Source organism: Monodon monoceros, unplaced genomic scaffold (assembly GCF_005190385.1).
Source record: "Monodon monoceros isolate NGI ecotype Baffin Bay Population unplaced genomic scaffold, NGI_Narwhal_1 Super_Scaffold_13, whole genome shotgun sequence".
NCBI classification, from domain to species: Eukaryota; Metazoa; Chordata; class Mammalia; order Artiodactyla; family Monodontidae; genus Monodon; species Monodon monoceros.
The window spans coordinates 52,427,838-52,450,853 of NW_021703769.1; the positions used below are offsets into that span (position 1 = coordinate 52,427,838).

At 53.6% G+C, this 23,016-nt stretch overlaps 2 protein-coding genes across 2 annotated transcripts in view; one reads left to right on the forward strand and one right to left on the reverse strand.

Annotated features, from left to right (window-relative positions):
- UBN1 (ubinuclein 1) overlaps window positions 1–526 on the forward strand; it is a 41,302-nt gene extending 40,776 nt beyond the window's left edge. Inside the window, exon 18 of the mRNA XM_029219896.1 lies at window positions 443–526. The gene's annotated coding sequence lies outside the window, so the exon portion shown is untranslated. The remainder of the gene's footprint in view (window positions 1–442) is intronic.
- PPL (periplakin) overlaps window positions 1–23,016 on the reverse strand; it is a 42,972-nt gene that overhangs the window by 3,831 nt on the left and 16,125 nt on the right. Inside the window, exons 2-21 of the mRNA XM_029219893.1 lie at window positions 19,247–19,346; window positions 14,622–14,776; window positions 13,834–13,954; window positions 13,096–13,221; window positions 12,965–13,006; window positions 11,711–11,872; window positions 11,507–11,614; window positions 10,479–10,574; window positions 9,162–9,284; window positions 8,921–9,067; window positions 8,134–8,285; window positions 6,743–6,840; window positions 6,418–6,575; window positions 5,308–5,486; window positions 5,089–5,227; window positions 4,141–4,334; window positions 2,687–2,837; window positions 1,850–1,933; window positions 1,026–1,142; window positions 434–526 (exon numbers count right to left, since the gene is read on the reverse strand). Coding sequence (XP_029075726.1) covers window positions 434–526; window positions 1,026–1,142; window positions 1,850–1,933; window positions 2,687–2,837; window positions 4,141–4,334; window positions 5,089–5,227; window positions 5,308–5,486; window positions 6,418–6,575; window positions 6,743–6,840; window positions 8,134–8,285; window positions 8,921–9,067; window positions 9,162–9,284; window positions 10,479–10,574; window positions 11,507–11,614; window positions 11,711–11,872; window positions 12,965–13,006; window positions 13,096–13,221; window positions 13,834–13,954; window positions 14,622–14,776; window positions 19,247–19,346 — 2,545 coding nt within the window. The remainder of the gene's footprint in view (window positions 1–433; window positions 527–1,025; window positions 1,143–1,849; window positions 1,934–2,686; window positions 2,838–4,140; window positions 4,335–5,088; window positions 5,228–5,307; window positions 5,487–6,417; window positions 6,576–6,742; window positions 6,841–8,133; window positions 8,286–8,920; window positions 9,068–9,161; window positions 9,285–10,478; window positions 10,575–11,506; window positions 11,615–11,710; window positions 11,873–12,964; window positions 13,007–13,095; window positions 13,222–13,833; window positions 13,955–14,621; window positions 14,777–19,246; window positions 19,347–23,016) is intronic.

Here is a 23,016-nt window from a genome sequence, read left to right on the forward strand (position 1 = left end):
GTTGCCTGTTCTGCACCCTGCTTGTTGCACTTATGAGAATCTGCAGCGGCACAGAGAGTGCTACCTCGTGTGACAGCTTCGTCATTTTCCATTGTGTGGACAGACCCTGGCTCAGTCGCACACCCATTGCTGGTGAATACTGAGTTGCTTCCACTTTCTTAACTATTACAATGTTGTCGTTAACGTTTTGGGCTTTTAAAAATAAGTTACCTTTTTCTGGGTACTCAGCAAATGTTTGAGGGATGGGACACGTAGGTTGGACTCATGTCCACAGGGGCACAGGTGTGGGCTGGCATCTGCACTGGCGCCACCCAACCCTGTTCGCAGGGGGACATGCCCACTGGTTCACAGGCTGTTTCTCTGAGGCACAATGAGTCTTATTTCTCAGCTCTTGGGATAGTTTTGAGTAGAATGCCTTACTGAGATCCATTACCTGTCTCAGGAGATTCAGAGCAAACTCCAGATTCTGCAGCCTCTGTCTGTTGATGGCATTAACTTCCGTGAACTTGGCAGCAAGAGCCGTTTCCTACAGGAGAGCAGATAGGAGTCAACAGACTAAGTGAAGGTAAGCTGGACGGTGTTTGCAAAGTCTGGCATTTGGGGAGAGAGGGAACCTTCTTGCCCCTTCCTACCTGGAGTTCTACTACAGTCTCATCTATAGGAGAGAAAACTGGATTTTGAGTCAGAAGCCTAAACCCCCAGCAAGTAACCTTGAGCAGGTCTGTCTCTGAGCCTTAACGTGTTCGTGTATAGAAGGAGCCGATAACATCGGCCCTCTGTGTGTGTGTACTTACTTAGGGGGAGCAGGGGGAGTCCGTGGCTCTGGCTCAGATAAACCCAGCAGGCTGTCTTTCTAGGCATATCAATGTCACCACCCCAGAATAAGTTATCTCCTCTTACTGAACCTGTTGGCACCCAGGAGGGCTCTTGGGCCAGTTTCCCTATTGTGTGTGCATCTCTGAGGCCTGCATGCCATGCTCTCTGGAGCGAGAGAACCCCGAGAAGGCCTGGCCTGCAGAGCTCACCTCTTCCCTCACTTTGGTGGCAGGGGACTGGAGCCTGGCCCTCTTGCTCATGTGGCTGCTTCTTCCATTCTCCAAGTCAAGGAGGGACCTGAGTTTCTCTGCTTCCAACTCGTAGTCCTGCGTGAGACAGACATGGCAGAGGGCAGACAAGAGCAGGTGAGACCAAAATGTTCTTGTGCCCCTTCCAGCTGACTGCAAAGGTCTTCTGCTCAGCCACACCCTGTTCTGCCTGCCAGGAGGTTTTGAGAACCATAGATCCGTCAGTGGTACGTACCTACATCCCTGAATAACATGTGCGACGAGAAAAAGTAGGCCCACAATCCCCCTCCGTCCCCAAAGCATGCTCCTTCCAGGCCTTCCCTGGCCTAGAGACCATGGCATTCTGCTTTCTTCATTGAACTCTGTACCATAAGAGTTATGGCTTTTCTCATGTTGCCTCCTCCTAATCCTCCTGTGGATCAGTTTGATGACTTTAACATCCATTGTGTGGTCAGGTGATAATTTACTAGCTGTTCCTCTGCTATTGGACATTTAGGTTATTTCTAGTTTGTCTGTTTTGCTATTGTAAATAATTCTGTTGTACAATGATTTTGTTAATCCCACATTATTATTATTTCATATTTTTTCCTTTAGGATAAATTCCCCCAGTTACTGCTTTACAGTAGAAAATCCTTTTCTGGTATTCGATGCCCAGTACCATCTTGTTTCCCAAAGGCCTGTGCCGGTTTGTGTGGCCGCCAGCAGTGCCTGAGGACACCCCGCCGGACCAGCTGGTGGGAAGAGGCCCTGCTGCTTTACACTCTGGGCAGGGTGTCACGTCTCACCTTGACAGCTTGCTGGTACTGCTGGGAGTGGGCGTAGACTTTCTGTACTTCCTCTTCCCTTCTTGCTATCTCATCTAGCAGGTTCTGTAAAACAACAGAGACTTTGAAAACCAAAAATTAAAAAAAAATTCCAAAACCTAGATAGAGTAGCTGGATTCCTTGGAGTCTGGAATTCTTCCGTAGCACAAAGTATAAGGAATGGCTTCCCTGTTTACATTTGTTTGTTACAAAAGGCAATTCTAAGGCCCTGTGAAGAAGGGCCAAGGAGATAATCATCTTTGGCAGGAAAGTTGTGTTTACTGAGTGCATCGAAATGTCAGGCACTGTTCTAGTATCTTTCTTAGATTATCTCACTGAATCTCCCAACATCCTGTGAGGTAGGCACCGTCCTCACCTCCTGTTTATGAACGGGGAAACCCAGGCACAGTGCAGCGCAGTGACTGGCCCGTGGGCGCATGGCTAATGGGGGTGGGAGCAGGATTTGAGACCAGGCTGTTGGGCTTCCTGTTCCTCGTCCTTCACCCCAAGGCCCTGCTGCCTCCTGGGGAGCCAGCACTCTGGGCTTTGGAAATGGGTTTTTCCCCGAGGGCTCCCCTGTGTCCCTGTAGCTATTTGCTTATTTAGCTGGCTTGCATGGAGTGTCCACTCTGGGCCAGGCCCTGTGCTGGGCACTAAGGACGGAGAGGTGAGGGAGACCCCGTCCTTGTTGTCAGAGACTCGGGTGCTGGGAGCCCGCCTGGTCAGGACCGCTGCCAGGCCCCCGTCCATGAAGGGGCTTGCTAACCTCTGACCCCCCTTGTGACCATCCTCCTGTGAACGCGGAAGTGGCCTTCTCACCTTCTGGTTGTTCAGCTTGGTCTCCATCTGGCCGAGGCCGTCTGTCTCCTGGGGCTCGTAGCTGGGGATGTGGGACAGGAACTGCAGCAGGCGATCGCGGCCACTATAGAAGGCGTCGTGAGCAGCCCGGGTGCTCTGCAGGCTCTGGACCCTGTGGGGCAAAGCCCGTCAGGCCTTTGAGCTCTCAGGTCTCACTGAGAGCTGCCTGCCGTCCCTTTTTAAAGAGGTCATCAAAAGTAATTTAACTGGAAATAACCTAAACGTTCACCAGGACGGGAGTAGTTAAATAAATTATGGAATATTGTGTTGGAATACTGTGAGGCCTCTGTAAAGCGCAGGAAGGCCCGCCTGTGTGGACTCACAGGGATGCCCACTGTGAATTCTAGGACCTAAATAACTCATGGATCCAAGGGAAAATCACAAGGGAGGTGAGGAAATCTTTTGAACTCACTGAAAATAAAAACATCAAAATTTGTGGGACACAACAAAAGCAGTGCTTAATGGGAAGTATGTAGTTTTAAATGCTTAGATAAGAAAAAAAAGAAAGCTTTCAAATCAACAATCTAAGCTTCTACCTTAAGAAAGAAAAAGAAGAGCAAATTGGACTTAATGTAAGCAGCAGTAGGAAATAATAATGAGCAGATGTCAGTGAAACAGGAAACAGGAAAACAGGAGAAAGATCACTGCAACCAAAGCTGGTTCATTGAAACCGTCAGTAACGTGATAAACCTCAAGCATAATGATTAGGGGGACAAGAAGGATAAACGGATACAACAGGAGAAAATACAACATCAAGAATGAGAGCGAGGACATTCCCTCAGACCCTGCAGGTAGTCAAGGGTAAGAGAATATTACGAACAATTTTATGCCAATAAACTCAACAACGTGATGAGATGGACAATGTGTCCTTGAAAGACACCAACTTCTGAAGTTGCTCAAGCATTAGATGACCCAAATGGTCCAATATCTATTAAAGAGGTTGAATTTGTAGTTAAAAACCCTCTTACACACAAAGAAACAAATTGCAGGCCCAGATGGCTTCAGTGGTGAATTCTTCCAAGCATTTAAGGAATTAATACCCAGTCTACACAAACTCTTCCAGAAAACAGAAGAGGAGGGGGGAACACTTACTGACTCATCAGGCTGGGAAAATATACGACAGGGAAGATAGCAAGACACACTGTATGTGGTGTGTTGTCATTCGTACATTAATTACCTACCCCAGCCCATACAGAATGTTTTTGGAAGGACACACAAGAAACTGGTAGCAGTGCTGATCTTGGGGGAAGGGTTTGGTCATTATAATCCCTTTGTGTATTTTATCTTGTATATATACTGCTTTTTTCAGAAAGAGAAAATTATTTAGAAATCAAACAGCCTTCAGTGTTGTCTGCAGAAATCCCACTTGGGTGCCTTAAGGCAGACTAAGCCAAGGGCCCCCGCGGTCCCCTCACCTGAGCTCCACCTGCTGGCAGAGGTTGTCAAAGCGCTGGCGCAGCTTGTGCACCTCGGCCTCCTGGCGCTCCAGGTCCGGGCAGTGCTCCTGGAAGCGGCTGGCCAGCGAGCCAGAGCACTGCTTGGCGGCCTGCAGATTCTGCTCCACCTCGCTGAGGAGGGCCTGCCGGGCCTGCAGCTCGGAGGCCATGGCCTGCCGGGGCAGAGAGGCAGATGGCAGGTGCTGTGGCCAGAGCTCCAGGGCCCGGGATGGTGCTACCCAGAGCTCTTGGGGCTGCCTGCTTTTAGCGGGTGGCAGGCCTGGACCTGGGCGGGGACCGGTGGTTTGCCTCTTGAGTTTCTCCTCAAACCCGTGGTCATTTCTGCAGTTTCCATTTTGTTACAATGACCAATACCCTGGGGAAACTAGCTTCTAAAACCCTGCGAAACACGGCACGTGCCTGTGACACCGTGCCCGGGACTGGAGTGGCCTTCGTGAAGGCTCTGGTCTCTGAGCCTGTTTCCTGGGCTCTGAGGTGAGGCCCTCACCACAAGGGCAAGGGTTTTGTGAGGTGGTTTGTGAATAAGGGGCCTCCCACGGGCTCACAGACCCCAATGCTTAGAGCGGTCCCAGCGGCAGTGGTGAAGAGGGCAGATGCTGGGCTGGGGCAGAGGCTCCTGTGCTCAGCTGATGCGCCGTGCAGGCATGTGGGTCCAGGTGACCAGATCTGCTTGTCCAGAGACACTGGGAATCTGGGGGGATTATGTGGACATTCGATTTTAAGATACCAGCACCTGATTTCCACAGGCCACAGAAACCCCGTGGGCGGCTGGGACTCCAAACCCGGAGAGAGTTGCTGCCCTGGGCCTCGGGCCCCTCGACTGTCCACAGGTGGGGTGGCAGGGGCGCCTGGAGCCCATGCCCAACTCAGAGAAAGGCTTCTGAAGCCCAGGGTCCCCACACTCACTGCCAGCTCCTGCCTCTTGCTGTCCAGGGCATGGCCACTCTTGGGCACCGTGTCCTCCTGGGCCAGCTGGTTTTCGTATGAGGCCAGCACCTCCTGGCCCTGCTGCAGGCTCTTCTCCAGGCGGTTGGCGATGTCAACCCTGAGGACATGAGTCAGGAGTTGGGGGGCGGTGCTGGCCCTTGACCCCGCCCGGCCTCCCCACTGCCCACCTGCACCCACTTCTCCTGGGCCGCGTCCAGCAGCTGCACCAGGCGCTCGTATCTGCGCTGGGTGTCCTCCACCCGCGTCCTCAGGAGGGCTGCACTGCCACTGCCCGGGAGGGCCTGCATGAATGCCTCGCCCTCGGCTGTGCTGCTCGCCTTCTCGGGCTCGATGCGTAGCAGCTCGTTGGTGATGTTCTGTGGGGACCAGAGCCCCTCGCGTTGACCACAGCTGGCAGCCACCCCCACACAGGGATGTCCTTCCCGGGGGGCCTGACTGGGGATCTGGGACGCTGGCCTAGGAGTCCGTGTTTGTAATGAGCATCCCTGGGAATTCTGACACAGTGGATGGTGACTCACGAGTGATGAATATTAATAGGTTCCTGTTCCCACTACTTCACACAGCTTTACTCATCTTTGGGGACAACTCCAATGAGGTGGGTACGACTCCAAGCAGCTTAGGAGGGGACATGGAGGGGCCTAGCCCCAACCCCTACCCCTGTATCAGGCGTCCTCTGGCCTTGGTTCGGCCCCAACCAGACCAACCCTGGTGTGAGCCCCATCAAGGGCCACGGCACTTCTCTGAGCCCCGTTCCTCTCCTGTAAACCGGGAACGGTCACGCCCATCGTGGAGGGCGCCGAGGACCCGGGAAACTGTATGTGTGTGTAAAAGAGGTGAGGAGTGGATGGTATTCATGCGGCTCATCTTACCCCATCCTGTCGAGGCCCCCTGAGTGGGGATCAGCCCATTTTACTGAAGACACTGAGGTTTGGGCTTGAACGGTGTCTGTGGTCAAGGCGAGTGAGCTGGCCCTGTCGCCCCAGAGCCCGTGTGCTGCCGGGCACCGCGGCCTCTCACTCAGCTCAGTGCTGATCTGCTCAGATTGCAGTCCTGCTGTTGTCAGCTCTGCCACGAGCCCTTTTTCCTGGGGGTGTGTCTTGGGGGCACCAGGCCTCAGGCACCTCCTCAGTCTTTGGCCTAGAGCAGCCCCCCTCCCCACGACTCACGACTTCCTGTTACACGTGGCAAGTGGTCCCTTTTGAGCGCCAAGACACCCCATGGGGATAAGACCTTGAGCAGGGGCCCCGGGGAGCCAGTGGGCCAGCCTCTGCCCCCAACCTGGGGTACCTTGAGGTCCTTGGCCCGCTCAGCACTGTCCTGTACGGCACGGCCCTGCTCCAGCGGCGGCCGCAGGATCCCTGTGATGGCCTTCTCCTGCCGGTCCAGGTCGCTGGCCACCTTGTCCAAGCCGGCCAGCAGCTGCCGGCCCTGCAGGTCAGAGACATCTGCCGGAGGGAAATCAGAGTCGGGTGGCAGTGGGGATCGTGAGGCCCAGGGAGGGGGCGTAGGAGGGCCAGCCTCCCCACCTCCACTGTCCCATCTGCAGCACAGACCCTGGGCCCAGCCCTGCCTCACTGTCCCCCCAGAGCCTCAGGCAGCGTCTGGTACCCACCTCCAGAGTTCTCTGCCTTCAGCACCTCATGCCGCTGCTGGAGCGCCCTTCTGCTCCCAGCTACCTTCTGCCGCAGGCTCTGGTACTGGCTGCCCAGGCTGTGACAGCAAAAATGGGCTGGGGACCTGGGGCAGCCCACTGCCCCTACTGCCCACTGACACAGGACCCTGGACTCTGGCTGGACAGACAGCCTCAAGGAGTCGGGAGGCTCATCAAAATGCTTTGAAAAGTTAACACGACACACGTAGAAAGGATTTGCTGAAACGCTCGTCTTTCTTTGCTCTTGGGTTCAACGGACCCCTTCTTTTCCTCCTTCCTTTCTTTGTCTCTCTTTTCTTCAATAGCAAGTCTTACTGTCTAAAATTATCTTGGGCTTCCCTGGTGGCACAGTGGTTAAGAATCTGCCTGCCAATGCAGGGGACACGGGTTCGATCCTTTGCCCGGGAAGATCCCACATGCTGCGGAGCAACTAAGCCCGTGCGCCACAACTACTGAGCCTGCACTCTAGAGCCCGCGAGCCACAATTACTGAGCCCATGTGCCACAACTACTGAAGCCCGCGGGTCTAGAGCCCGTGCTCTGCAACAAGAGAAGCCACGACGAGAAGCCCACGCACCACAACAGAGAGTAGCCCCCACTCGCCGCAACTAGAGAAAGCCTGCGCACAGCAACAAAGACCTAATACAGCCAAAAATAAAAACAAATAAATAAATTTATAAAATCTTGTTTGCTCATTTGTTTTCCCCACTAAGATGTTACCCCTGAGGAAGCAGTACACAGTAGGTGCTCAATACATATTTGCTGAATGAATAAATTAAGGAATTCCTTGAATCACTCATTCAACAAAGAGTTCTTGGGTACTTGCTTTGCACCAGGTACTGAACAAGGCCCTGAAAATAGTAAGTCTCAAGGAGCCTCTGCCCAATGAGACTGACACGGACACAAAGCACCCTAATGAGAGCAGCACGAGCAGTGGGAGAAGGTGCTTGAGAAAGAGGCGGCGGCCCTTTTCCTGGAGCCAGGGGGAGGATGAGGGGGCAATCAGGGAAGGCTTCACAGAAGAGGTGACCCCCAGGCTGGGTCTTCAAACCAAGAGGCCTGAGCCAACAGGTGGTGGGTTGGTGTGCAGGTAGAGGGAGCAGTATGTGCAAAGGCCCAGAGGCCCTTGCAGAAAAACCACTCCCTGATGTGTGCCCAGAGCCAGAGGTTCACACACAAGTCAGCTCAGCCAACAGGATCTGCTGCTGTCCCACTTGAGCCACCAAGGGGTGCAGGTGTGGGGATGTTAGTGGCACCCTGAGGTTGAGTTGGGGTGCCCAGGGCTGTGAACGTGGCCTGAGGGGCCCAGGGGGTGCGGCCAGTCCACGCTGGCTCCTTCCTTTGCCCCTGTACCTGTCGGCCAGAGCCAGGGCCTCGGGGTCGGTGGGAGGGATCATGAAGCAGACAGCCGGGGCAGTCAGCTCATTCCCTGCGCTGTCTGTGAGGTCCCAGCTCTCCCCGTTGTTCCTCTGCAGGGTGTAGCTGTAGCCCCGAGAGATTAGGCCCTGGTGGGGACAGGCCAGTCAGAACACATGGAGAGACCTGCCCCCCCTGGTGGCCAGGAGCCCAGTCACCATCTCAGCCCCACCCCTAACTCTGGGACCTGGGGAGTCTTAGCCTGTTTCTCAGATCCTCCCCAAGAGGTTCCATCATAGAGAGTTGAGAGGGGCCAGCACCAAGAGAACATGTGCTGGGTCTGCCGGCCTAGCACCCACCTGGATTTCCCTTTGGGGAGCCCCTGTGCAGTCCCAGCCCATGTGTTCTCGTCCCTCCATTCCCTGACTTCTGGGGGTGGACATGTGACTCAGGTCTGGCAAATGAGAGAATGGCATCCCTGGCCACAGTGATTGGTTTAGGCTGGACACATGACTCAGAGCAGGCCAATGAGAACCTTCCCTGGGACTTCTGCTGGAATGACTGGGGCCACTAATCTGGTAGGACAGAAAAGGCCAGGGCAGCAGGTGGGGTGATGCAGGGGCATTGGGAGAGAGGACCCCATGATGGAGATAAACACAGGCTCCTGAAATATTTGAGATCCTGCATCCAGCCATGTCACTCCTAAGGCCTTTCAGTGACATAAGAGGAGGCAGATCTGGGCCCAGCCTGCCTGGGGCACCTGGAGCACCAGGCAGGGGCTCACCTGGTCACTCTCAAAGTCACAGAGCGCCTCCACGGGGATGGACTTGAATGGTGTCTCCCGGCGGTACCTGAGGGGTACCACCTGCTGCCCTCGCTTCTGCAGGCCCCGCACCTCGTGCTCATACTTGTCCAGAGCCTTCTCCTGGTCCTAAACATGGGGGGGAGTGCCCAGGTGAGATCACGCAGCCTTCCCTGGTCAGCAGGCAAGGAGCTGGGGAGGGGCCTGCTCAGGCATCACTCACGTCCAGCTCCCGCAGCATCAACTCAATCTGGTATTGGTCTTTGAAGTCGGGACTGTATTTCTGGTTCAGGTCTGAGTCCACCTTGCGCAGCAGCTCCTGGGCATCCTTCACGTCTTTGTGGAACTAGAGGAGACCGGGGGGCCCTGTCACGGACAGGACAGTGCTAGGACACCTGGGGCTAATCCTGGCTGTGACTTTAAGCCCATTCCCAGGTAGGGCTGGGCCTCCCACTCACCCTGAATCCATGGGCTCTGTCACCTGGGGACACCCATAACCCTCCCCAGCCCAGCTTCCTGGGGGGCTTCACAGGGAGAAACCAGGTCCCTTCCCACCAATCCATGCAATGCCACCTCTATGACATATTGTTTTCATGTGTATACACCAGTAAGCTTAGGGTTCTTCTCTATTCCACTCTTCTCTTTGTGCTAGGGACACATTGTGCTAGGGAATCATTCATTGTCAGCTGTCCCCTGGGCTGCAGCTATGAACATGACTTTGGGATCCCTGTGAAGCTCATAGCCCAGAAGGGCTGACACTGAACCAGGAGTTAGTTACAATAGTATCATCTGAGTTCAAGTGTCCCCGAATCACCTACTCATAAGAATCACGTGCAGCTCTCTTGTTAAAAACACACATTCCTGTGGAAACAATGCAGCATCCATCAACAGGTGAATGGGTAAACACAACGTGGTCCATGCATACAATGGAATATTATTCAACCATGAAAAGGAATGAAATTCTGGTTCATGCTACAACATGATGAACCTTGAAAACATTATGTTCAGTGAAAGAGCCAGATACAAAAGGCCACATATCATGTGATTCCACTTCTATGAAATATCTAAAACAGGCAAATCCAAAGAGACAGAAAGTAGATGAGAGGTTACCAGGGGTTGGAATGGGGAGTGATTGTTCATTAGGTACAGAATTCCTATTTGGGGGGATGAAAAAGTTTTGGAAAGACAGTGGCAATGGTTGCACAACACTGTGAATGTAATGAACGCACTGGATTGTACACTTAAAAATGCCTAAAATGGCAAATTTTGTATTATATATTTTTTACCAAAATTAAAACTCCACACACCTACTCCTGTGCCTACACTATCCTGGTGAGTCAGACTCTCCAGCCCCAGCCCCCAGGGAAGGCAGACAAGGGCCCAGCAAGCTTGGGGCACGCCCACGTCATCAGAAGTGTAAGTACTGGGAGGCCTGGGCAGAGAGCCCTGCAAGGCTCCTGGAGGAAGTAGCACTGAGGCCATGAGTGAGCCAAGCAGGCACTGGGTGCTCCCACCAACGGGGCCCTGGGCTGGCAGGTACCTGGTGGTAGTCTTCCATGTACTTCAGATGGCTCTCCTCACAGATGAGCAGGTTCAGGTACTCCTTCCAATCTGCATGCACAGCCTCCATGTGAGCCTGCCAGGAGAAAGGAGGCAGGTTGCTGCTGGCCAAGCACCGCGGACACGAAGGGAGGGATGGCAGGATTCCAGACCAGGAAAGGATAGAGGAGGGGGTATCTGGCCTCTGCGTGTGTGTGGCTCCCAGCCACCTCCCGCCCAGGGGTGGGAGGAGGAGTGAGGGGAACGTGTTGAGGCGCCAAGCAGGGCTGCTGTGTATGGGTGCTCAGGTTGTACACTGCACAAGGGACAAGTAGGGGCTGTGTCTGCCCAAAGTGGTACTTTTAAAAAAATCTCACAAAGGTACTCCCCAAATTCAAGTCCACCAGAGCTCAGAATGTGACTTTATTTGGAAATAGGGTCTTTGCAGATGTAATTGGTTAAGGATCTCAAGATGAAATCATCCTGGATTTAAGGTGGGCCTGAAATCCAATGACTGGTGTCCTCATAAGAAGAGGAGATGACACACAGGTGAGAAGGCCATGTGAAGACACAGAGGCAGATACAGGAGTGATGCAGCTCCAAACCAAGGAATACCAAGGATTGCCAGCAACTACCAGAAGCAAGGAGAGATGAGGAAGGATTCTCCCCTAGAGACCTCAGAGGAAACAAGCCTGCCAAAACCTTGATTTCGAATTTCTGGCCTTCAAAACTACGAGAGAATAACTTTCCTTTGTTTAAAGACACCAAGTTTGTGGTCATTTGTTACAGCAGCAATAGGAAACTAATACGGGCACCACATGGGCTTCAGAAGTCCAGGGACTGAGGGCAGGGCATTGAGATAAGGAGAGGACGCAGGGTCAGACAGAGCAAGAGGGGGCAGCAAAATGGAGAGACAGACAGATGGACACAGGACACCCACCTTGGGGCCTGCCTGAGTGTAGGTGGCCCAGAGCAGAGGCCACCCGGAGGGCAGGCTGGAGGACGCGTCCCTTCCCGCGGCTCACGTACCTCAATGGATTTCCTTCCGGGGTGCTTGGCGGCAAGCAGCTGGTCACCCTCACTGTGCAGCTTGTTAATTCTCTCCTCTTTGGCCTCCAGGTTCCGGTTGATGAAATTCTGCAGCAGGGGCAGTGGAGGGGCTCATTGACCAGCCAGGCAGTCCCGTGCTCCTTCCCAGCCCCCTGGCCCGCACCCCCAGAGCCTAGTGCCCACCTCGTACTGGCGCCGGCGGCTGGGGTAGTCGAGGTTGCAGTCGCTCCAGTCGTACTGCATACGACTCTGGGCCTGCTGGTCCAGCCAGTACAGCTCATTGGTGCAGCGCTGCATGTAGTCCTGCAGCGAGCTCAGGTGCTGCTGCCGTGCCTGAGACGCCGCCTGTGGGCGGGCAAGGACAGGGCTGTGGCCTTGCCGGCAACAGCCTCCCTCCACGCCTCCTGCTCCGCTGCACTCTCTTGGATAAGTCACCTGACCGCCTCCCACCCTCCGAAACCCCTTCATTCGTTCTGCAAATGTTTTCTGAGGATCTACTAAGTGCTGGGCACGGCTTCAGGCCCTGCGGATACAGCAGTGAGCAAAACAGACAAAACCCTCACAGAATTGACATATTTGTTAGTCTACTCGTCTGCAAAATGGGAATAACGACAGCACTGATCTCATAGGGCACCAACCCTGGCATACAGCTGGTGCTCAAAAAAGGTGGAGGCAGCCCAGCTCCAGAGCCTCCTACCGGCTATACCATCACCGTCTCTGCATTCTCACATCTGAGGCGTCTGTAACGTCCATAACAAGTGTCTGTAATGTCCACAACATTTATGTATCACTTGTGCGGTTTTAAAAAGAAGACATTCTTGGGGCTTCCCTGGTGGCGCAGTGGTTGAGAGTCTGCCTGCCAATGCAGGGGACACGGGTTCGAGTCCTGGTATGGGAAGATCCCACATGCCGTGGAGCAGCTGGGCCCGTGAGCCACAACTACTGAGCCTGTGTGTCTGGAGCCTGTGCTCCGCAATGAGAGAGGCCGCGATAGTGAGAGGCCCGCGCACCGCGATGAAGAGTGGACCCCGCTCGCCGCAACTAGAGAAGGCCCTCACACAGAAACGAAGACCCAACATAGCCAAAAATAAATTAATAAATTAATTAAAAATTAAAAAAAGAAGACATTCTTTAAAGGTTTTGAAAAAGGAAATAGAAAAACTTCCGTTTATTAAGCAGGTGGCATTGTATCTGGCACACAGTAGGTGCTCAATAAAGAATTAAGAAGCAAATAGTAAAATGAACTGTATCCATGGGGTCTCTTGGGGTTTTCCACGAGCACAGGGCAAACAGGGGCACCTCTCAGGTAGGGGCTCAGGGTACTGCCTCTTCCCACTTCATCCCCCTCCGTCCCGTTTGAAGTGTTTACTGCACACACTTCTGTCCCCATGGCCCGGCTTCCCAGCCCCTCCCATCCCGTTCCCGGGGGCGTCTCACCAGCAGTTTCTGGTACTTGGCCTGGAGTTCGCTGTTCTGCTCCTGAGGACGGAGCCGAGGGCATGGGTTAGGGCGGGAGTGCAGGTGGGAGCCCCTCCTCCCCGGGGCCCCCCCCACCCCTGTGCACATACCTTGCCCCCGTCCTTGGTCAGATGGGGCCTGATGGCCTTGACTTCATTGTGGAAGATGTTGTGCTGCTCCACCTGGTGGTCCACCAGCGGCAGGTCCGACCCGAAGCTCTGGCTGCTCAGCTTGTCCTGGCCGGGCGGGCGGAGGGACAACATGCATGAGGGTGGGCCAGGGACTCAGGACTCACAGCCCACCCAGTACTCGCAGCCCACCCAGTACCCCATACCCTGGGAGCCTCGGCTCTCCTCCTCACGGTGCCGGCCAAGGAGTGAGTGAAGTGGCCCCGGAGGGATGCAGAGAGAGGCTGTCACATCCTATCTCATTTAATCTCACAGCAAACTCAGAGGCCCTCACGGTTACTGTTTCCATTTCACAGATGGGGAAACAGAGGCTCGGCTGGGGGAGTCACTTGCTTGGGGTCACCCAGTGCCCGGGGTTCTCCATGGTGGAGATGGGCTGGTGAGGGCAAAGGAAGGGCAGTGGCTGGCCAGAAATCTGGCCACTGCCCCCAGCCTGCCAGGACTCCAACGAGCCCGGGAGGGTCCCAATCTCCACCACTTCTGCTGTGTGACCCTGAGCTAGGCACTGCACCTCTCTGAGCCTTGCTCATCTCATTGACACAAACATCAGGAAACACCGGGAACACGACTCCCTCCCTGGCAGGACTGTGGTGCCCGTTCAATGGTAGGGGTCCCCCTGGCCCACACACAGCCCCACCCCAGCTGAACCCTGGGCCATACCAGCTTTTCCTCCACCAGCGCCTCCCAGTTGACCTGCGGGTCCACCTCCTTCACTGCCAGGTTGTAGACCTGCTTGTGTTTCCCGCGGAGGTTGGTCACACGCTCCTTCAGCTGACAGATGCTGAGCGGGGAGAGTGGCCACCCTGGTTAGCGGGGCTGGTTGGCAGGTGCACTGCCCATGCCACGAGGGGGGCGGCCTCCCACCCCAGCCCCTGGCCTCAGCTTTCTGCTCAGTGGCCTGGTAGGACAGGGTGACTGTGGCCTTGGGTCCAGGCAATCACTCCCACCCTGCTCCTGTCCACTTTCCTTCATTCTACCTTCCCCCACCAATGTTTCCTGAGAGCCCTACTGTGCACCCAGACCCACAGGAGGTTCCAGAAGAAACAGGCAGATCTGCTGCTCTCTGGAGCCCACCATCCAGCAGGGCTACAGGGTGGTGGGGGCCATGACAGTGAGAGTGCTTTGTCCACATCTAAGCTGAGGCGAGAGCCAGGCGCTCGGGAAGCCAGCTGGGCATTAGGCAGGAGAGAATGTGTTCGCAAGCTTGGAGGTCAGGAGGCTGTGGTCACACTCTGACCAGGACAGGAGAGAGACACCAGCGCTCCGAGCCTCAGTTTCCCCAACTGCAAAATGGGTTGTCATGAGGATAACATAAAGTGTTTGGCTCGTGCTGGCATCCAGTTAACCCTCAACAAACCCCAACTCGGGTTCCTGAATGCTGAGTGGCTGCAGCCCCCCTGCCCTGGTCCCGAGCAGGTCCCTCAGGGCCCGAAGCGGAGGGGACCTACTCCTCGGCGATCATGTCCGCCTGGGGGTGCTTCATGTGCTTGGCGATGGCCGCGTCCGCCTCCAGCACATACAGCAGTTTCTCTGAGTCTGAAACCTTCTGCAGGGCTGAGTCCCGGTGCTCCGGCTGCCGGCCCTCCTGCAGCCGGGCCAGGTCCTGTGAGAGTCACAAGAAAGGGGCGGGGAGAGAGAGTGGGCAGGGACTCAGTGGGCACAGCTGGGATGGGAGGGACGGGAGGAGAGGGGCGAGCGATGGCCTCCCCCAGCCCTGCCCAGCCTCTGCTCAAGTGCCTGCTGTGGCCGGCTCGGGACACAGCTGTGCACAAAGAGACATGGCCCCCGCCCAGCCCAGGGGAGAGGAAGACCCCCAGAAAGGCAAGTCATAGATAAACCTCACAAAGGTGACTGCAAGTTCCTACAAGTTGGTGTTTACCAAGGAAACACAGCAGAGGTGGAACATGGGGGACCTGCTTGAGCTCTGGGGGTCAGTGAGGCCCCTCTGAGGTGGTGACACAGGCTAAGAAGGAAGGAAGAAAGGGAAGAGTGTTCTAGGCAGAGGGAATAGTCTGTGCAAAGGTCCTGTGGGAGGAAAGGATGGCTGTGATTGAGGCTGGAAGGAGGGACGGGGGAGGAAGTGGGAGACGGGGCCCCGCCTATCCTTAAAGGCAATTCCTCCAGGGGCTCTGCAGGGAACAGGGTACAAGCTGGGAGCACAGTCAGGGGTTGTGACAGGGCCTGGGTGAGAGCTGAGGGTGGCCCACGCTGGGGTGTCACCAGTGAAATGGCGAGAATGAAGCAAGTGGGTGGGCCCCTGGGGGGCACGATGGATAAGTCACTGATGAGTCCAGGGTCTCGCTTATTTACGGAAGAACAATGAATGAGCAGCGGGCACAGCAGGTTTCTAAACACAGCCCACTAATCCACTTAGTGGACTTTCAGGGAGCATGGCTGGGCACTGTGCCAGGCCCGGGGGACCCCAGGCCCAGGGGGGATGAGTCAGAGACTGGACTGGGGGTCCAGAGACTGGACGGGGGTCACGTGGGGGAACTCGCGAGGCCAGTCCCCTCCCCTCGCTGGGTCTCGGCGTCCCCATCTCTGCAATGGGAGTAAGAGAAACCCCTGCTTCAGAAGAGGCATCCAAGTGACCCAAGGACTCTCCCTTGGCAGCGAGAAGGTGGGAGCACAGACGCGGGCTCGTCAGGGACGAGCCTCAAAACCATGCAAGTGAGAGGAGCCAGACACGGAAGGCCACGCTGCACGGGGCCGATTTATGGGAACTGCCCCGAGTCGGCTAATTCACAGGCAGAAAGTAGATGAGTGGCTGCCAAGGGCTGGATGGGAGTGGGAATCTGCAGTCAATGGACACAGGAGATCTTACGAAGGGATGAAAAAAAGTTCTGAAACCAACCTATAGAAATGACTGCACCACTTGGTGATGTTACTAGAAACCATTGCACTGTACGTTTAAAGGGGGTGCATTTTTCCGATCTGTAAAACATGCCTCAATAAAGATGTTGAAAAAGAAAAAGGAAGAAATGGCAAAAGGAAAAAGAAGTGAACAGAAGTGATGTGGTGCCTGGTACGGTGTCAAATGACTCAACTTCCCCTCGGAGGAAGAGAAGGTATCCAGCCCGTTCTTCCAGGTCTTTCCTGGGCCGGGAGGGCTCAGCAGCAAGTGGGCCCAGTGCCCTGAGGGGCTTGGGGGTGAGGCCCACGTGGCAGAAGTCCAATGGCGCTGGGCCATCACCCCACCATGGGTGGGTCTGGCGAGTTAAAAAGTTGCAACAAAATGTCATGGTTCTTGGCTTGGGTGGAATTTTATCAGCTCCACCATCACCAGCTGATCTGAAGCTCTGCTGGGCAGTTATAGTGTCAAAGGTTAATTTTGCAAAAGGAGGAAGTAAATTAATCATTTCCTATTTCACACAGGTGCAGGTGCTGTGTGGGAACGCAAGCCCTCTCCAGCCGAGACAAGAAAGAACATCTAGTGGGGAGATATGCCATGTGGGTGTTCAACAGTCAACAGTTGGACAAGACTAATCAATGGGAACAGAGGTCAGCACAGTGGTTACCTCTGGGGGATATTGATTGGGAAGGTCCCTCGGGACCTTTCGGGAAATGTCCTCTATCTTGACCTGAGTAATGGTTTCATGGGTACCTACTGATGCAAAAACTCACAAGGGTGAGCTCTTAAAACTTGGACACTTTCCATAGACAAGATTTTTAAAGTAAAAAAAAAAAAAATCATAGGGACTGACATATGTTGTAAATGACACACACACTGATGGACAGATGAAGGATAAAACAAATCCAGGAGATGTGGTGAGGATATGGATGTTCTCCAATTCTTCCAAGTTTTCTGGCATTTAAAAATTGGGATCGACACAAAAGGTCACATGCTGTATGATTCTGTTTATATGAAATATCCAGAATAAGTATATCCAAAGAGACGGAAAGCAGATTAGCGGTTGTCAGGGGCTGTGGGGAGGGGATGGGGAATGACTGCTGACGGGCGTGGAGTTTCCCTTTGGGGCGATGAAAGTGCCTTGGAACCAGATAGAGGCAGTGGTTGCACAACATCGTAAATGTACAAAATGCCATGGAATTGTACACTTTAAGTGGTTAATTATATCTTATGTGAATCTCACTTCCATAAAAAAATAGGAAAGTTCAAGAGAACGTTTGGGTAGTAAAATTAATAATGATGTTTTCTTCCAAAAAAAGGAAGGAAGGAAGGAAGAGAAAAGACAGAAAGATTATCCCATGCAGTCTTCAAAGCGTGGTTTCTTTTCTTAAGTTTGTTCATTTGAATGAAAAGAAAATAGTTCAAAATTATCTCCCTAAAACATCCTTGTTACTTTGAGTCATTACTCTAAGCAAATACAATGAGAGAGCTGGATGCTATTCACACACACAAGAAAAGGTCACAGGTACACCAGAAGGTTAATGGATGATCGTTCTCTCTGGTGGTGGAATTATACGCCATCTTAATTTGCTTCGTTATACTTGTTTATCGGTCCTGAAGTGTTTGTAACGAACACATATTACTTTTATTAGGAGGAAAAAAGGACACACTCCAAAAAGCTGTTTTCATTTAGGAAAGCACACGCCACCATGGCAGTCACAAGAGAGGGGACAAAAAAACTGCCAAAGGGGCTGGGTACCAGGGCAAGGGCATGGCCAGAGGGAAGGATACTGGCAGGGCTGGCTGAGGCCGGAAAGAAAAGTGGGAGGTGGAGGCAGGAAAGGAATGAGAGAGGGGAGGGGGGACCCTGAGGGAGGGGGGACCCTGTTGCCTTTCCTGCCCCACTCTCCCCATGCCCCCACTTCTCACCCCCAGCTGTGCCATCCCCAGCCCACTCTTGTCCCTCAGGTCTCAGGGGGACTGGCCCTCAGGTGGGTGGATCCCTTGGCTCTCAGAGGAGTGGCAGCCACGTCTGGGCCTGGGGACAGCAGTGGGGCCGGCCGGACCTTGACCTCTCTCGTGACCTGTCCACCCTCAGCCACCCACTCCTCTGGACCCTCGCCTTAGTCATGCCTGGAATGCAGATGAAATACAGACGCCCAGTTAAATTCAAATTTCAGATAAACAATGGATAATTTTATAATATTATTATATCCCAAGTAGTATATGGGATATAATTATACAAAAAAAAATACTTGTGTTCTAAAATTCAAACTTAACTGGATACCCTATATTTTTATTTGCTAAATCTGGCAACCCCACCTGTGGAATGCCTCTGGGGTCAGCTCTGTCACTGACATAGTCCGCCCTGGCCCTCTCTGAACCTCAGTTTCTCCAGCTACAAAAAAACATATAAACTCAACCGCACTGGGCTGTGGAGGGTTCAGAGAAGAGGGGGTCATCTTAGCAGCTCACGGGAGTGAGCACGGCTCCAGTGTGGCCCACGGTGCAGGATCCCCAGGAGAACCTTTGGGCTCAGGTCGGTTGTTATCCCCATGTTACAGGAGAGGAAACTGAGGCACAGAGAGGGAAAGTGATCTGCCCAGCCTGCATCTGAGTAGTGGCAATGGTAGGAGAAGTAAGGATGATGATGTTGATAATAATAGTGAGCCCTGCACTGCAGCTGCATAATCTCATCGAATCTTTACAGTAGCCCAGCAGGTGGGGACAATCGCTCTTACCCTTTCAGAGGGAATCGCATGAACAGAGAGGTAAGGTGACTTGCTCAAGGTCACACAGTAAGTGGCAAAGCTGGGATCCTAACCAGAGCCTGGATCCTGAGTCTGTGGTTCTCCTCCAGATGGGGCCCATAAGCTGCAGCAACTTTGTACCCGGGGTGGAGGAGCTGGTACTACCAGCAATAAGGAGGTTCCTCTTCAGTGCATCTCCACCTGGGCACTTTGACATTTGCGGCTGGATCATTCCGTGTACGGGGCCGTTCTGTGCACTGTAGGGTGTATAGCAGCATCCCTGGACTCCACCACTAGATACCCGCCCACTGCATTCCCCAAGTTGTGACGGCTAAAAATGTCTCCAGATGTGACCACATGTCCCCTGGGGGCAGAATCACGTCCAGGTGAGAACCACGGGGTCAGACAAGCCCCTGGTCCTGAGCAGGGCTGGTGGCACAGGGAGCACCAGGGTGGGTGATGGGGCACTCACGCTCTGCAGTTTGGCCTCCGTGTCCACGATGTTCCTCTCCACTTGGTCAGCATTCTTCTGCAGCTGCTCAATCAGCTCTGACAGCTCCTTGTTAGAGACGCTGCAGGCGGAAGAAGGGAGGTAGGCCGAGGGCCAGAGGGCAAGGGCCGGGTCCCCACCAGCACCCAGCCTCCCAGGCTGTCCCCAGCCCCAGGCTTGGAGCAGGAGCTGTCCAGTGAGCCTCAGATGGAGCTTGGCTGTCCCCCCAGGGCAACGTCACTAAAGGCACAGAAAGGAGGCAGCACCTGGCAGGGAATCAGCCCTCGCTCTGGCCATCGCTCTAACGCTTCTGTTTTACCATGCTGGCAGAGCACACTTACCCTTTTTTTCCACATTTTTTACTGAGATGTAAAATTCACCCTTTTAAAGTGTATAATTCAGTGGTTTTTAGTGTATTCACAAGGTTGTATAACCATCATCACTATGTAATTCCAGAATGTTTTCATCACCCCCAAAAAGAAACCCCGCATCCTTTAGTGCTCACTCCTCACCATCCCGCCCTACGGCCCCTGGCAACTACGAATCCACTTTCTGTCTCTATGGATTTGCCTATTCCGGACATTTCATAGAAATGGAATCATACAATACGAGCGAGGCCTTTCATGTCTAACTTCTCTCACGTAACAATATTTTTGAGGGTCATCCATGTTATAGCATGTGTCAGTGCTTCATTCCTTTTTATGGCTGCATAATACTCCACAGCTTGAATATCTCACAGTTTACATATCCAGTCATCCACTGATGGACATTTGGGTTGTTTCCACCTTTTGGTCACTACAGATCAGGCTGCTATGAACATTTGGGTACAAGTTTTTGTGTGAGCAGCATTATTAAATACCTGACACTTTTAATCTACTCACTCTTTACTAAAAAAAGGAAATTGCTCTTCCCATTGCAAACATAAAACCAGAAGTCCTTGCCATCAATGGAGGTAACCACCAAAATAAATTCCACGGAAGTAAAAGGATGGCATTAAGTTCTAGCCGGACACTAGGCCGCCTGCACACGTTGAAACTGAGCCTTGCCCTCACCTGCTTAAAAGCAGAGCTTGGCACATACTGCAGCCAAGTTAGAGCTGTGCTGGCACCAGGCTGAGACCTCCTGGGTGTTCTCAGAGCATCTGAGAGAGACCTGAAATCAGAACGGCTTTCTCACTTGGTGTTTCTGTGTTTCCTCCTGTCACATCTGTCTGCCCCCCCGAAATCACACCACAGACCACTCTGGCAAACACTACTGTGGGAGCGAAGACCTTGGCTTTGGACTCAGATGTGGATTCTCGCTGTGCGACTTGGCCAAGCTGCTGTCCCTCTCTGTGCCTCTGCTTCCCGCTGTCAGATGGACCTTTCCCAGTGGGGTGTTAGGGATGGGAGTGAGGTTATGCAGGCAAAGAGCTGGGCACCCAATAAATCTCACAAAGGTTCAAAGGTTCATGATTATAGTTGTTAAGGAGCCTTACTGATCCAGCTCCGACTTTGTTTTCTTTAAACAAAGGAAGGAACAAAGACCAGAGAGGGAAAGCAACTTGGTTAATGTCACACAGCCAGCCAGCCAGCCGGCCAGCAACGGTCAAGATTAGTACTTACTCCTCTAATCTCCATCAGAGACCTTTTATACCGGCTCCACAGTGGGGCCTGAGAAGCTAAGCACCCAGAAGCATCATTCTGCCCACATTCAAGCACTTACTATGTGCCAGGCCCAGTAATGCACACAGGCACAGCCACCCCCAGACTTGGAGGAAATCAGAATTTATAGAAATAGTCACGAGACTGAGGCAGGCATGACCAGGCAAGCCTCCTGACCAGCTTGGTAGGAATGGGGATGGTCAGTGAAGGCTTCCTAGAGGAGGTGGTGGTGGCTGGGTTCTGAAGGATGAAGAGGAGTTGGGGTTTGTGGGCAGAAGGCTCTGATGAAGGGAGGCCATGAAAGAGGCAGGTCCTGGGTGTGTCCCTTGGGGTGGGCCAGGGCAGGGCTCTTGACCGTCAAGCAGAGTGGGCAGCCAGCTCTTCAGAGTGGAATTCCTCAAATCAAGGCCTGGGACCCACCTATTGTGGCACGAAACATTCAGATTCCCAGGCACTAACCCAGAGCCTCTGAATCTGGATCTCCAGAGCTGGACCCAGGAAGCTATATTATTATTGCTACTGTTTTTACAGGTTCCCCAGGGGACCCTGATACCCTCCAGGGTTTGAGGTCCAACACTGCAGGTACTGCTGGCATGGGGGGGAAGCTGGAGGGGGGTGGAAACAGGCATACAAACAGGAGCTGTGAGTCTGTCCAACCACGTCCCAAACCTTGCCTGAGGGCCTGCTCTGTGCCAGGTCTGGACACACAGGAACTAGGGGGAAGAGGGGAGGGTCTTAGGGAATAAGACCCAGGCCACACTCTCTGCAAAGTCAACCGAGGAGGCAGCCTTTCCCTAAGTGGGGCCTCAGGAACCCCAGTCCTGTAAATCACTCCTGGAATGAAGGCTTTGTCAGTCTAGGCAGTTAGGAAAACCCAACTCCTCAGTAAGTTCAGGAGCCAGTAAAGGCTCTGAGAAATCCTGCAGTGGAGAAAGCTGGTATTCAGTGGAGCATCCAGGAAGGCTCAGAAGAGGGGACTGTGGGTGGAGGATCTGGGTAAGGAGGGATAAGGCTGCCAGGTCATGGGCTGACCCCCACTGCCCCCCACCCTGGCTGGGCGGAGCACATGGGGAATGCGAGCACTTCTGCCCTCAGCCCTACCCCAGCCACTGACCCCAGCCTGGCTTCAGCGCTCAGATGTGTTGAGTCTCAACCCAATATTTAACCCATGACAGTGGGGGCCACCACTGGGAACCTGCTGTGTAGGTTAGGTGGGGGCCTCATCCCTGTCAGGTCCAACGCAGCTCCACCTCAGGGCATGGGGCCAGCTCTCAACCAGCCCCTTCACTGGCTGGGGCAGGTTCGAGGAAAGTGCCTCCTGGACCCCACCCTGGCCAGCCCATTACTCCAGCTGAAGCCCAGCACTGGAAGGGGACACAGGGTGGGGGTGGGGGGGACAGCCAGCCCCAGGGACCTGGTGCTCCTGGTGGAGAACAAAGGACAGCTCAGTGGGAGCTGTGGTCAGACAGGCATGGGTTCCAAGTCCTGTTGGACCTCTTACTGCTTGGACCATCCCAGGTAAGCACCTTGCCCTCGAGGCGCCTCAGTCTCTCCATCTGTTGACTGGGGATGACCACAGAGTCACCATGGTAATTGGACACTTAGTGCACACGCTTCACCAGACATCAGACACGTTCATAGCACCCTCACCCTAAGCCCCTGGGGGAGGTTTGTGTGCCCCTTTACAGGTGAGGGAACCAGCAATTTTACTTGATAGATATCAAGAGAAATGAAAACATAGGTCCACACGAAAACTTGTACACAAATGTTCATGGCAGCACTACTCACAATAGGCAGAAAGTGGAAGTAACACAAATGTTCAACTAATGAATAGATAAATGAAATGCAGGATATCCATACAACGGAATACAGCTCAGCCAAAAAAGGAATGAAACGCTAATACAGGCTACGGTATGGAGAAACCTGGAAACCATTAGGCTAAGTGAAAGAAGCCAGATACAAACAGTCACAAAAGATCCACTTATATGAAATGTCTAGAATAGCTAGATTCCTCGAAGCAGAAAGTAGAGTAGTAGTCGCGAGGGGCTGGGATGGGGAGGAAGGGGAGCAAGTGCTAAAGGGTGTGGGTTTCTTTTTAAGGGGATGAAA